Below are 16,297 nucleotides of genomic sequence, written 5' to 3'. Positions count from 1 at the left end.
TCAGCAGAGTGAAAAATCTCAATCTATGTGCCAGAATTTTGTAGACACAGGGCTAGCACCTGATAGCATCCCATATATATTATCTTGGGTTCAGATTAGATGAATTTGGTAGCAAAGACATCAACATACAGGGTGGTTGTAATTAAACTTTCACTACCTGAGAAGACCCCCGTGAAAAACAAGTGGTTGTAGGACAATGTAATTTTGTGGAAACTTTCGTAAGGACATGCAGATAGAAGGAATCACAGTTTAAGTTCCACGCGAGAGGGTAAAATTTATTAATTGTGTGCCACATTTACACTCCAAGTTACACAAATTGCTCAATGTGATGACCATCTGCATCCACGACAGCCTGGAACCACACTAGAGATACCATTTCACAATCGTTCGCAGCACTTTCCAAATGGCAAACTATGGAAAATTTTGCTGTTATGACACAGCTTGCACACTGCTTGAAGATCACACAATGTATCCAGCATACTTAGCCATGACAATGCTAACTTCTTCAACAATTTTTGATGCAATTAGCTGTCAGCATCTCTCTCAGGAGCAATTGCGAAATCACCAGTTGATTCAAACTTCAAAACATGTTTTTTAACTTGGTGCAGAAAGATGACATCTTTAGATTCCTTTATGCATCAATACTTGTGAAGAGCAGCAGCACATTATCCAGACCCATGCTGACTGTCTGAAACTGTAATGTACACTGATGCTTGTGTTTCAACCCTACGTTCTCATACCAGAACTGGTGCATAATGGGAGATCATGTCACTAACACTACTAACAACACAAATTGTGCAGTTCACAGTCTGAATATCAGTTGTATGAAGTTGGGTATCCATATAGTAAATAGTTTTCCATCTACACTAACTAAAGTAACGAAAGTACAATTAGAACCACTCTATATGTGTACCGTCCTGCACCCAAAAACGGCTGTAGCATTATTCTGGCCTTCTGACGTGGACAGTTATCGTACTGTGATATGCCATCATTGTTGTGGAAGACATCGAATATGAAGGAATACAAGTGGTCCAGGTCTACAACTGTCTCATGGTGCCTTTGACCACTACCGCAGGTCCCATGGAAGCCTAGATGAAAATCTCTCATAGCATAATACGGCACCCACCAACCTGTACATGTGGCACAGTGCATGTTTTGAGCTGCCATTAGCCTGGATGATTGTATATCAAGAAGCAACCAGGACCTACAGTAACAAGAATAATGATTTACATGGCCGGATGACACATTCTCACTGATTTACGGTTCGGTCTGAATAACGTAGTTGGGTCAACACTGGAATATGCAAGTGGTATCTGCTGCAGAGACCCTTGTTCAGCAATGTGTGCTAAATGGTATGCCCCAAAACACTAGCACCTGTACCAGCATTGTACTTAGAATAGACTAGACTATCTACATATACATCTACATCCATACTCTGCCAACCACTGTGAGAGCAACTGAAGTGGTGGAGTGGTTAGCAGGCTAGACTCACATTCAGGAGGATGATGGTTCATACCTGCATCTGGCCATCCTGATTTAGGTTTTCTGTGATTTCCCTAGGTCACTTCAGGCAAACGCCAGGATGGTTTCTTTGAAAGGGCACAACCGACTTCCTTCCACATCTTTTCCTAATCTCATGGGACCAATGACCTCACTGTTTGGTCCCCTCCCCCAAATCAACTAACCAACCAACCAATCATTGTGAAGTGCATGGCAGAGGATTTTTAGTCATCAGATCTGCAAACATATTGCAGCCTATACTACTTTACACAGCAGGCAAGTCTCCAATCTCCATGTTTCATGCAATGAAGCATGGAAATCCAACATTTTGTCACCTACTCATTGTTTCAGAGTCATTCAGCCATCTTCCATAGGGTTAAGGACAGTACCTCTGAAGAGCCAACCAACTTCACCATTTTTGAGATGCTCATTCACAGACATTGGGCCATAACAATCTGCCCTTTGTCAAAAATCACTTATGACAAGTGATATGTGAAGTCAAGTAAGAAGTACTCACCCATTTTTACATAAATTGAAGGTTGCATCAGTGCTATTACAGACACTATAAAAAACAAATGGAAGTCATGAGTTTTGTAGTGAGCGCTTTCTTTATTACGTGTATCAGTTTATACATCATCAGATTAATCTGAAAAAAATCCATAAAGAACCACAAATCATACGTAGTGCATAACAGTAGTTACTGACATCTGAAAAGAAACAGGAAATATATCCAAGTGAAATGTGAAAACATACCAAGGTTTCGGTCAACAAGTTGTACATGGGTATGGAGTCATCAATTTTATCTGTAAGACAATGTAAAACTGAACCATTACAGTAGTTGCACGATTCAGGAAGACAACTATGCCACCAGTGGTAGTAATGGTGAGCATTAATATTTGAGACTTAAATATGACCATTATAATCCCATGAAAATGGCAAAGAAGCAATCCAGAGGGCTTGTATAATTACAAAGCAAATATACATCATATCAAGCACTGTAAAATAATGACCATATTAGACACTAATTAAATCTCAAGTTGTAGGGGAGGGGAGCCAATAAGGGAGGACCAGGTAAAGGCAGAAGGGACCAATCCATAGGTCAGTGCAAATAAAATAAACGTTTTATAACAAAACACATATGATTAAAATAAATTTATTAATGTATCATTCATTTTATGACATTGCTATTGTATGCCATACAATAACTCATTTCATTTTAATGTTGTTATTTTCCACTATTGACCAACGTTGCCTATGAAGCCTATGTGGTATTATTTTTATGTAATTATTTAAATCAATGGTCTTTATGCTATGGGGTTACTTCCTGTACATGAAATCATGGTCACGTTTCTGAAATTGAACTTACATATGTTACCACCTTTAGGTTTTATTTTATTTCTGTCATTTTTTAACTTCGTTCAATGTTTTGTAAGTTTAGGTTACTTGGCTAACAGTGTATTGAAAAAGAAAAACATATTTCTTTTGCCTGGTGTATAGAGGCAGTTAATGTAGGTGTGTTGTTTTAATACATCTACTTTAATCATAAGTGTTTTGTAATAAAAGGTTTATTTACCATGCTGACCCATAGATTGGTCCCTTCTGCCTTTACCTGGTCCTCCTGTAATGGCTCCCCTCCCTTACAATATGAAATTTGATTTTGTGTGTAATAGAGTTGTTATGTTATATGATGTATATTTCTTTTTTAATTATACACAAACTACGGGTCATATCTTCATTGTTTACATGGGATTATAATAATTGTATTTAAGTCTTAAATGTTAACGCTCACCAGTAGTGCCACCTGGTGACCTAGTTATCTTCCTGAATGGCACAACTGCCATAATGATCCAGCTGTGCATTGTCTTATGGATAAGATAAATGACTTCATACCTATGAATGGTGCATTCGCCCAAACCTCTGTATGTTTTCGCATTGAACATTGGTATATTTCCTGTCTGTTTTTAGTGGTCAGTAACTACTGTTATGTACTATGAGGGTAGTTTGAAAAGTTCTTGGAATCACCATGAGAGGTCAGCACCAGCGCAATGAAGTGTTCACGTGATAGTCATTGGACTGTTGCCTGTAAACATGTGCCATGTCAGTGTTCTTTGAAGAGAGCTGTGGCAGTGACATGGTTCTGTTGTTGTTTCCGCATAATGATTTGTGAAGATGGAAAAAATCGAGATTCGAGCAGTGATTTAGTACTTCATAAAGAAAGGTATGAAAGCAAAGGACATTGATGCCAATTTCCAGACTACACTGGGGGACTCTGCTTCTTCATATTCAACTGTTGCCAAGTGGACAAATGAATTTAAATTTGTTCAGGAGAGCTTAGATGATGACTCGTACAGTGGTCGGCCAAGATGTGTCACTACTCCAGAAATCATTGCAAAAGTGCACGAAATGGTCATGGAGGATCACCAATTGAAAGTGCACTAAATTGCTCATGCTTGCCAGATGTCATCTGAAAGGATATATCACATTTTAACTGAAGAATTAGAAATGAAAAAATTATCTACAAGATGGGTGCTGTGACTCTTGAGCGTGTGTTGTCGCCATGGCAAAATTACACAAACTAAGGTACGATTGTTGCCACATTTCTTTCCAAAACTGAAAATTTTTCTTGGTGGACGAAGATTCTCTTCAAACGAAGAATTGATAGCTGGAGTCAACAACTATTATGCAGGCCTGGAGGAAACTCATTTTCAAGATGGGATCAAGGTAGTGGAACATCATTGGACCAAGTGCATTAATCTACAAGGAGACTACATTCAAAAATTAAAAAAGTTTCAGTGATGTAAGTACTTTTTCTATTCCATTCTGAAAACTTGTCAAAACCACCCTCATATGTATTATTTGTGGTTCTTGACTGATTTTTTCAGATTAATCTGATGATAAGATATACATCAGAACATATAACGTGAGGAACTAGTGACTACACAGCCTGTGACTGCCACGTTTTTTTATAGCATCATAATAGCACTGATACAACTTCCAAAAGCCACGTGTGTCAGTAGGTTTCCTCTGTTCCAGCCCATGTCATAGCTAGAATAATTCCAAACAGGTCTTTGTTTCACTGATATACTTTATTTACCATGTCATGTAACCGCAGTGCCTGTAGACAGAGATTATAATATTTCAAATCATAAGTGTCTACTCCAAAGCAATGGAAAATGGCACAAATCTCTCCTGCTTTCCTAACAGGGGGCATTCAATCTTGTGGTGAGCATTGGGCATATTGTTTTGACTCATCAGGGTAGGGAAGTCACTTCGCAAAAAAAGTTAGCAGATTGCAGAGAGACTTGCAAGGGGCTGATGCTTGATGCAGGTACTGCAAGTTGTCTTTCATTGCAAAAAAGATTAAATTTACTGCACTTAATTATTTTTGGAAACATCCATACATAACATATATGTATGCTTGGTGGCATTATGATATTACAGTGATGATGCATAACAGTATCCGAGCCCTTGCAGGAATGAAGTTAGGCTGCGAGCAAGGGGATCAATGGATAGGGGTGCTACACTGTAGTGTGCAGCGTATGGAGATTTGTATTGGGTGGACAACCTGCTTTTATAGTCAAGGCAGTTAAGGTGACTGCTTTCATACAGCAGGAAATGTCAGTTCAACTCCTGGTCTGGCACAAATTTTCGTCTGGTGCTGTTGGGTTCACTCAACGCACCACTGCATTTTGTCACGATCCATTATTGTTTGATCATATCATCTGTGATCAATCACTAGAAACATTCAAACTATAATATTTCAAGAAGTATTTTTATGGCAGAAGTTAAGGTAAAAAAGATTGTTTGTGAATACTTGCTTGGCTGATTTTTAAATACTCGTAATTAGTCTGGAACCTTGGACAGGATTAGTAAAGGAGATAGTCAAGGTCCAAGAAGGAGCCATATGACTCACCATGGGTTTGTTTCATCAGAGTGTTATGGAGATGAATGTCAAATGGCAGAAGCTATAAAAGAAGCGACTTAATAATAAAATTTTGAAAGTACATAATCCAAGAAGAGTGAAACAGAATTTTAATTCCTCCAACACACATCTCAGGAAATGAGCATGATAGTGAAATCAGAGAAAATGATTTCATACAGAGACGCAGTGACAGTTGCTCTATCTGCCCATTATTTGTAGGTTAAACAGTAGGAGAGAAAAATCATGGTGGTACAGTTCCCTCAGTCACATATTGTAGGGATGAGTGTAGTTGGACATGAGAAAGGCCACCAAACAATAATGCATATTCCAGTGCCATAGTTAAACCACGCTTAAGAGAAACTACATTCCTCAGTTGAGTACAATAGCAATCTTGTTAATCATGCTCTCTTACCCCTCTAAATATCAGTTCCTCTCAGCAGTATAGATTGAAACCATTTTGAAGCACATTTTATGATCCGACAATCCCCATGGCCTGAGCCTCCATTAATCTCTGTCCCCTTTACAGTTCCTTCATCATTACCTTCAATTTTTGTTGATGTTCTATCCTGTCTCCTTATTTGCTCTGTAATTCCCAATTTAATGGCTATTGAAACATGGTAATGAAAAGTTGTGACAGAATGTAAATAATTACAAGTAAAGCTAATTACTCACCAAACAAAAAATGGTTACCTCTGATCCTAAATTACTTAACTGCTATTACATATTTCATCATTTTTGGCCTCTGAGATACGACTACTGCAAGAAACTTATGGAATGCACACAGAGTCCAGCCCTCAACTCATTCTGTCCATTTAAGCAAGCTGAACATATCTTCCTGAAGAACATACCTAATTCAAATAAAACAGTCATCAATTGTTAATACGAGAAGTAAGAGGAACACTGATCATTGGAGACAACATGAGATTCTCTCACTGCACCTGTGGTGGAGGCACTTACCACTGCCAATCTCTGACTTGTATAGTTGCTACATTGATAACATAGATTAGTGTTTGTTTGATGGATGAATATAGAATGAAACTAAGAGGGGGAGGGAGCCCCATGTGAGAAAAGGTTCTCTGTCACTCTACTAACACAAAGGAGGCCATCAAGCTCAGCTTTCCCCACCAACAAATGTATCATCACCTGAGGTATTACATGTGCCCCCTTGCTGATACAATGAGATCAACGCAGAACATTGTGAATAGATTAGTGGTCAGAAACTTTATGCTACAACCCCTCCAGTCACTGATAGCTTTGGAAGTGGCCATTTTCTGTGATCAGTAGGATTTGTGACAGCCACCTCTTGAGTTCATTGCCAGTGCATTAACATTTTAGTGATTTTACCTGTTGAGGTGGTGCATAATTCAGTACCATTTTAATTACGTAAGTGACTATGACATTACATTTACATTTGCATTACCATCGTTTAAATCCCTGACCAACCATACCGATATAGATTTCCTATGGTACACTTAAATAGCTTTGGACAGATGTCAGGATGGTTCCTTTGAGAATGACAGAACCAGTTTCCTTTCTAATATGCTTCATGTTTAATTTCATACTCTGTCTCTAATAATCTCATTGTTGACAGAACATCAAGCCCTAATCTTTCCTTCTTTCATAGTGACAATATTATTAGAAGGACAGATCGCTACTCACCATACAGTGAAGATGTTGAGTCGCAGACAGGCACAACAAAAAGACTGCTAAACAAGTAAGTTTTCACCCAGAAAGCCTTCTTCTGAATTAGACAACACACACACGCATTCACGCAAACACAACTTATACAGACATGATCACTGTCTCTGGCTGCTGAGGCCACACTCAGGCCAGTGACAGTGGTCATGTGTGCTGCATTTGCGTGGATATGTGAGTGTACTTCATCTAATTCAGAAGCAAGCCTTTTGGCCAAAAGCTTATATGCTTAGCAGTCTTTTTGTTGTGCCTAGCTGTGACCCAGCAGCTCCACTATATGGTGATAGCAATCTTTCCTTTTCATAATATTGTCATTATTCCGTACTGAATTTTCCATTGTTTTCTTTCTTAAAAATAATATGAAAAGAATAAATTGCTACTCATCACATAGAGGAGTGTTGACTGACAGACAGGTGCACTGAAAAAGACTACTATATATTATTAATCTCTCTGACTTAATCTTTCGACAGACATGGATAAAATAAAACTCATACATATTAATACATGCACAACTCATGTACACTTGGCCACTGTTGTCTCCAAGTGCTAAAGCCTGACTGGCCTCAGAGAATACAGTAGCCAAGTGTATGTGAGTTGTGCATATGTGAATTAGGGTCAATTTTTTTTGTCTAAATTTGACAAAGGATTAAGTCTGATGACTGAATAATATCTAGCAGTCTTTCCCAGTGTGCCTGTCTGCCACTCAATACTTCATCTATGTTGTGAGTAACAGTCTACCCTCTTCATTTTCAATTGTTTGATTTTCCTTTTTAAATAGTTAAATATAGACAAGAAAAACTAAAATGTGTGAATAATAATTTTTGTTCTGCAATGAAAAGGTTATGGGACGGATGTGAAAAAAAAAAGAAGGGCACTGAAAGGGGAAAAAGAAGTGGGAGACATTGACATGCAGGATCAGAAAACAATAACATCTCTGACTGCTTGTTCTTGGTTTTCCAGCCAGTGGAAGATTCCACTTTGTGCACAAAATGCAGTTGTCTGCTTGGCTACAAACTGGGGGCAAATCATCATTCAGACAAACTGTAAAAACTTAATAAATTACAACATCCCCCTCTTCTCCTGTTGAGACATTTTATGAACAATGTTAACAGGTCTTCAACATCTTCTGGAGTGTAATGGGTAATGTGCTAGCTTATACAATGTGAAAATAAGCTGTAACATCTCATATCGAGGTGTCCCACAAGCATTAATTGACCTGGGAAATCAGCAAGTCTACACCCAATATGGTCTAGGCATAGTGCAGGCTGGTTACATGTCTCTGCCTCAGAAGCACAACACATAAATAGTTGAAGCACTTGGAACAAAATCTCCATGACTCACAGACGTAGAACACACAACTTTTCAGCCCTCTTCATTGTGGGGAGGGGGACGAGGGGGGGAGGGTAATTTGAAGGGCGGGCAGCCAGTAACAGAAATAAAGTAATGGTAAACCCAGAATGAATAGAGATAATAGCTCTGAAAAAGACACAGAATCCTTTAAACCTATTTTCTCATTGGTAACTGCAATTTATGTTCTTTACATGAGAAACTGTGTTACGGATTATCATAATTATGCATTAATTTCCATTAGAAAACATAAACTATATTCTAAGTCACAATATCTATATAAACAGTGAATTGAATTTGTAAAACATGATTTGGTGCCACTAACTATGTATACAATAACTTTTGTCTGAAATAACATCAATATACTATTGACACTATCATGATACACTAAGAAAAAAACATAATGCTATGCTTCTGCTGTTGTTGAAAATATTTTTAATAAGCTAATTAACTTTTTTAATTCACTGTTAAACAGGAACTAGAATAAAACATGTCTTATTAGCAGTTAATAATTGTTCTTCTGTTGAAATAATTTATCCTAATACTGACCAGATTAAAAAAAAAGTCTTGCATAGTAATATTGCATGTTCTAGCAGTACAAACGGATTCCAGGGAGTAACTGTCCAAATAAAGTGAAGTAGACAGGAGTAGACAAGATGAAAATGACTGAACAGTTATAAGGAATCAAGGGGTGAGAAAATGTAAAAGTCAGTTTCAAATCTGATTTAGAAGGCATTTACTGTTGTCCTTTAAGCTGACGTAGATAACCCTTCCTAAATTGTTGCTGTCATATATTGTCATCACTTTTTAGGCGAATTCCACATCAAGCAGCTACTTTGTTACTGCCTATAAACTCACTTCATATTATGTGTTGTCTTTACTGCCAGATAGCAACATTCAAGCATTGTCAAAGCTACTCTTAGATATTTCAATTGATAGTGAAATGTGGCATACACTTAAGGCTGGTAAAAAAAACCTTAGGCATTTTTCTAAATTTACTTCCAGGTTTACACAACAATTTCACATTTCACAATCAATATGAAGTGAGCTTCACATAGCTTTGTCAGATGAACACTAGCTAGCTGACATATATCTCAAACACATCCATGTAGCTTTTGTGATGTTAGCTCATGCCTCTGCAGAATGCCTATGTATCATGGAAGCAATGAACTGAAGCTCTGCCAAAATTACATTCTGTGGCTGAGGAACTGATATAAAAACATTAAAAATAAACACAGAACTCAGACTTAAATGATAACAAGATGCATTCTTTTTTTTTCATCACTGTCACACAAATAGTAAGAGGGTAAGGCAAATCTTTTTATTTGTATGCCTAATCTAAGAGAAACAGATATAGGTACATGGTTTTGTGGGGGTTGACTAGAGCCTTGTTGCCCGTGTTTGTCAGGGGTGCTGCGTTCTGGATCACTGTTTCAACTATCCGCGCCCTCAGCCACCCAGAGACTGTGGATGTCGTTTCGCACTCTTGCATCGTGCAGACACCTAGCAGTAAGTCTCTGTGAGTGCCATCGAGGAATCACAAACTTGCCTACGAGACACTCCAGTAACATAAGGGCAATTACAAAACTTCTGAGTCAATATATAGCTTTCATTGTTAGTTAGCTGGTTGTTTTGTTGGGCACACCTAAGCAAGAAGTGTTTGAACTATGTTATTATAGCTCTTGTGCTTTAAAATTGCACCAAATAGAACCAATACTGAGTGTTGCACAGCTTTGCAGTCAGATGCTAATAGGCTTGCTTAAATCCAATGTGCCTGATTAGTCTTATAGTTGTGTAGTAGCAGTTGATGTTTGTTGCTATTGATGTGTGTTAAATGTACTTGTGATGTCTAGTGCCATGTCTGCCTGTAGAAGATGTGTTTATTAATTTAATATTTAACATGTAATGGCTATTGCAACAAATGGAAATAAATAATTATCAACAAGACAATTCCAGTCTCACTGAAATATGTATATTAAATATTTACTTTCTGTCTACAGCATCTGCATTGGTCAACACACCAACGTTTTGATATGGACCCATGGATTGGCCGTTCAAGGCCAAGGGTTAACTCAGCTATATTTATTAGCTCTGGTGTACGTGATTCTGAATTTGTTCAGCATCAACCATTTCGTTCAGAAATGGGGCGTCGAACACGTAGTGCTGAAAACATTCCAATGAGTGGAATGCGAGAAGGACTTCCCATACTTTCAGTTTCAGCCCCACCTCCACAAGAAAACAATCAAAACATTCAATGTGATGAAACCTTGTGACAGTGAGTGTGTTTTTTTTAAATATCTCTAGGGTTGCCGCCAATAATTATGTGATGTGCTTCTCTATAAACCAGTTTGTCTTACTATCAATAAATGACTTGAAATTTGAAAAGCATACTGTGGCAATAATTGCCTGAGTGTTGTGACTACTGATAGTGCTATGACACTGTTTGAATAATGGTATTGAAGTAAGCCTGCACAAACCCAAAATTGGTGTATTTTTGATTATAACATATTTTTATAAATCTACTGCAACTCTCATAGTATGTAGCAGTTAATTATTACTACATTTTAAAGAAAATATTTGTGACTCTTTATACTCAGAAGGTGATATATCAATTATTCTTACCAAAACCTGTAACAGATTGTTCTACATTCATTCTCACTCATTTGTAATCAACATTATATACTTTCTGTTAACTTTCTGGCCTTTGGAATATCACAATATATCCTTAGTGAAATATTGTGTTTCTTTTGAGTCATCCAAATGCAATTTGTTCATTTTGTTATGTGTAAGTGAACAACATGTTAAAGAGAGAATAGTCTGCAATGTGATAAACATTTTTCTGTACATGCAATGAAATATTAACATATATTAGTTACCAGTACCTAAATTATAAATATCATTGTTTTTCAGTGTTCACATATTTAATGTCATGGAATTTTGTAATGAACACCTGCGTGTACATGTGTATTATTATTATTATTATTTCGTGTGGAGTTAAACCTCGTCTAAAATGAAAGTAAGGCCACAAAAAAGTAGAAGCAGGAAGCCCATCAATACCTAACTGAAAAATAAAATTTGCAGATTTCAGTATTTTAGGATCAGATCTGTAAGGAAAACCAAAACGAAAAAGAAGTTAGAAGGAATTTGGAAAGATGTAGATTTAAACTTCAAACATAATGGATTCATTATACAGAAAGAGAAAATATTGAACCTAAAAGAGAAATTGGATTTGTCTCTCTCTTTACAGTCATCTAGATATCACTTCATTCTATTTTTCTTTCTTTTCTGTGTAGGAAGCCAGTGAACCCTGAACAAAAGCTTAAAAATCTTTGATTTGATGCTGTCAGGCAGGTCAATTGTTTTGAACACTGCAGTGGTTTAATAGGCATGGCCCCATTGGAGGTTAAATGTCCTTGCCTTCCTCTCACCTTTAAACTGATTTACCCAGCCAGTTACAGGGAAGTTACAATTTATCACAGACTCTAAATTGCAGTGCAACTTAACATTTTTAACATTAATAAATTGTCAAAGGTGTAGTAAAGGAAAAGCAACAGAAAAAATCCTAAAGTTGACCGATGACGAAACCCTGGACCTTTAAGTGAGTAAGTGTTAACTTAAACACTTACTCACTTAACCACAAAGTCACTCTCCTTTACCTTTAATAGTTGAAGCATTTACAGATAAGTTGATGTGAACAGAAGGATAAGTGCCTCACTCAAGACAAATGGAAATCTATACAAAATAAATTTAATTTCCTTTCAATTTATAAACTAAAGTTATGTACTGAACAAGTAAATATAAGCAGTCTATGAAAATATCTTATTGGGGAATCAAGTGTTTACTATTAAACTCAGTTTGGTATATTTGCAAGCAGCATGGTTTATTGCTAAGTAAAATCCACTTAAATTTTTGTATAAAACATAAGTATGAAGTAATACAGCATTATTCTAAATTTTACTTACAACATTGTAAAATTTCATTTTACATTAATGCAAGCTGAATGAAACTTACTCCTAATCAGTAAATTGCACATGTCTTGTAGACTAAGCAACTATGAAATTCAGTCAAAGATTTTAACTTACTGAATCAAACTACACAATCATGCATAATAGTTTCTATGTACAAAATTTCTTTATTTAGGCCTTTGAGCACACAAAATGAAATAACTCACATGTGTCGTGTAAAAGAACAAGTAAAGTGTGACAGAGATTCTTCCTCCAGCTTATGACAATACAATTGCACAATATTTTCATGTGTCATTGTTATTAATATTTAGCTGTAATTGATACAAAATATTTGACACCTTTCAGAAACATCACTGAAGTGATCAGGAAGGTCACACCATATCAACTCCTAACAGCCATAACTTTCATTCTTGTTGATCTGGACCAATACAGACAATATTCTCTATACTAAAAATAAATCTGGTGTCTTTTTAGAGCAAAGGATCACGAACAGATAGTATTGATTTCTTCATATAACATCCATCATGATAATGTCAGTTTAACAGTGCTAAAAACTGAGAGACATATCTAATGTCCATGAATCTATATCAACTGTTGGTTGGCATTAACAGTGTGTACACAATGGCTAAATACTGTGAAAAAATGATATCTGATGGCTAGAGAAAGTGGCAAATCACTATATAAGCTGAAGAAGTGAAACTGAATAATGCAAATATACAAATGCAGTAGGGGAGGCGTGCAACTTCTGAGTACATGAATGTTGAAATGAGCATGGAGGAAGAAAATAATAGTGAAGACATAACCTGATATACAGTTTACCTGGATCCTGTGCCACTTTCAGACAAAGAGAAACAATGAATATCCTAAATCACTGCCCAGTATAGGGTCTTAGTTGACTCATTTCTAATTTATATTGGAAAAAGTGGGTGGAGGATGCAGTAGCCATCAGAAAGATCGCGGGAGGCGCACATCGGCACGGCGCGTCACGGACAGTAGTTGCCGCAAATAAAGTCCCGTCCACCAGAGGACACGGGAGAAATCGGCCGAATTCTCGCGTGCCCTCTGGTGGATGGGACTTTATTTGCGGCAACTACTGTCCGTGACGCACCGTGCCAATGTGTGACTCCTGCGATCTTTCTGGTGGCTACTGCAGAGGAAATGATGTTTATGAAGTGTTATGTACTAACAAATAGGTATATCAGCATAAAGCTATCACCATTTATGACTGGTTGGCTGATTGATTAATGAGATGAGATAAGAAAAATATATTAAAAGTAACAAAGTAAAAAATAATTAGAAAATATAAAGAGAGATGTTTTGAAATGAAGAGGGAATTACATAATAAGGGAAAATAGGACATCTTATGAATAATAAATATTTGAGCAAGAGGTTGTGGCTGAAGAAGGTTACATAAATAAACTGATACAGAGATATAAACTGCTTAAGTGCCATTGAAAAAATGTCAGAAAACATTCTGTAGTTGATCTTTTCCTAATTTCTGCTACTGTGATTATAATTCTTTAACTTTACATGTTAAGTTGCTGACAGGTGCAACTAAAAGATCTTACACATAAGCTCTTAGCCACAGCCTTAGTCAGAAAAGGAAACACACACACATTCATTCACACAAGCAAGCACACTCATGCATACGAACACCATCTCCAGCAGCTCGTGCCAGAATGCCTTCCTGTCTGTGCCACCAGAGATGATGGTCATGTGTGTGTGAGATGTGGTTGCTTGTATGAATTTTTGTGTGTGTTTCCTCTTCTGACTAAGGCTGTGGCCAAAGCTAATGTGTAAATGCCTTTTAGTTGTGCCTGTCTGCATCCTAACGTTTCATCTTTATAGTAAGTACCAATATATCTTTTCCTCAATGTTGATATTCCAACCTGGGGTTTCCATTTTTTTATTTAATTTTACATAATTACACTGAGGTCTCTTTTATGTGATAGTTGTAAATTGGACAATATACCAAAAATATAATCTGAAATGATAACCAAGATATGAATCAGAGCCTACTGATCTCCTTAGACATTGATTTTCTCTGACAAAGAGAGCATTTCCATTAATAAAACCAAAGATTCAATATTCACACTGATAGACTACACTAAGTGCCCTAGAAAAATTTTTATATTTCATATTATATTTAAATTGTCTAGATAAAAACTCTTCTCACCAAGAGGCAGCAGAACACACACTTACAAGATTGTTGTGATTGGCAAGCTTTTGGAGCCAGTGGCTCCTTTTTCAGGCAGGAAGGTTGAAGGGGAAGACAGAGGGGTGAAGGAAAAGGACTGGAGAGGTATAGGAAAAGAGGTAGATTTTGAGAAAGTCACCCAGAACCACGGGTCAAGGGAGACTTAACATATGGGATGAGAAGGGAAGACTGATTGTTGGGGACTGCATCGGACAAGACTGATTCAGTCTTTCCTTCTCATCCTGTACGATAAGCTTCCCCTGACCTGCAACCGAGCGAGGTGGCGCGGTGGTTAGCACACTGGACTCGCATTCAGGAGGACGACGGTTCAATCCCATCTCCAGCCATCCTGATTTAGGTTTTCCGTGATTTCCCTAAATCGTTTCAGGCAAATGCCGGGATGGTTCCTTTGAAAGGGCATGGCCGATTTCCTTCCCAATCCTTCCCTAACCCGAGCTTGCGCTGCGTCTCTAATGACCTCGTTGTCGACGGGACGTTAAACACTAACCACCACCGCCACCTGACCTGCAGTTCTGGATGACTTTCCCAAAATCCACCCCTTTTCCTAGACCTCTCCAGTCCTTTTCCTTCACCCTTCTGCCTTCCCCTTGAACTCTTCTGCCTGAAGAAGGAGCCACTGGCTCTGAAAGCTTGCCAATCACAACAATCTTTTCTGTGTGTGTTCTGCCACCACTTGGTGAGTAGATATTTTATCTATCCAATTAAACAATTTTATAAATAATTGATTTTTTCGTTGTTACATTATATTTAAAACATCATTGCTCATTGGTTAAGCCTGACACTCCACTATGGAAGGAATGAATATCTGAAGGATGCATCTATAAAGCAGTAAGACAAATCATCTAAGTTGTTGTAAACCTCAGTTTGTTCAACACTCTACTGTGAGAACAGAATCAGAGGATTCTTTATTCAGATTTCGGTACATTTTAATGAATACTCTGTTCCTTAACAGTTCCTATGGTTAACACATGCAACTGAGGTAAAAATATTAGGTTGATGATTAACCATAAAATATTTCTTCATTCTCAATTTTAATGTGCTTTCAAATGATACCTGCATATTTGTCAGTAAATATTATACACCATTATACAAAAAATGTAGCTTTATAGTATTTTATTAAACAAACAAAAACTGAAAGAACTTTGCCTTTAAATTAAGCAATAAACTTTTACAATCTAAACACAGTAACTGAAAATGCCTAGATGACTATGGACCTTTGTAAGGACATAAACACCAAGCACCTTTAGAATTTGCAAAAATGTTCTCATAAGAAGAAAAAAAATGTTTTATTTTTTCCTAAAAAATTTCATGAACAGTTACTTGGCAGCCCTAGAACTTTTTGATACAATTATGTAGAGAAAATACTTTTAAAGAATTATGCTGTGGAATGCAAACATCATCAGTCTTTATAAGTAGCTAGAAACTATTTTAAAATTTGGATATATGCTGTGAAATTTAATGATGTTCTTCTCCAAAGAAAATACTCAAAAGCTATAATTTTTATACTGTGGAATGTTGTAATTGTCATTAACAGGCCAGGGTAAAATGGTCCAATGAAGCTCTGTCCTAACATTTAAGCATTTGCAAAGATCTGTATATATACATGTCACCTTCTCTGTTATTTTTACTTTTATACATATATATTGATAA

At 36.9% G+C, this 16,297-nt stretch overlaps 1 protein-coding gene across 2 annotated transcripts in view; it reads left to right on the top strand.

Moving 5' to 3' along the window:
• LOC126252924 (fibronectin type III domain-containing protein 5-like) overlaps window positions 1-11,054 on the top strand; it is a 191,071-nt gene extending 180,017 nt beyond the window's left edge. For both annotated transcript variants that reach the window (XM_049953915.1, XM_049953914.1), the window contains one exon: window positions 10,465-11,054. In XM_049953915.1, the coding sequence (XP_049809872.1) occupies window positions 10,465-10,737 (273 nt within the window). In that variant the 3' untranslated portion in view covers window positions 10,738-11,054. The remainder of the gene's footprint in view (window positions 1-10,464) is intronic.
• The last annotated feature ends 5,243 nt before the right edge of the window (window positions 11,055-16,297 follow it).

The sequence above is a fragment of the Schistocerca nitens genome, chromosome 4, assembly GCF_023898315.1.
Source record: "Schistocerca nitens isolate TAMUIC-IGC-003100 chromosome 4, iqSchNite1.1, whole genome shotgun sequence".
Lineage (NCBI taxonomy): Eukaryota > Metazoa > Arthropoda > Insecta > Orthoptera > Acrididae > Schistocerca > Schistocerca nitens.
This window is presented reverse-complemented; position numbering and strand designations above follow the sequence as displayed.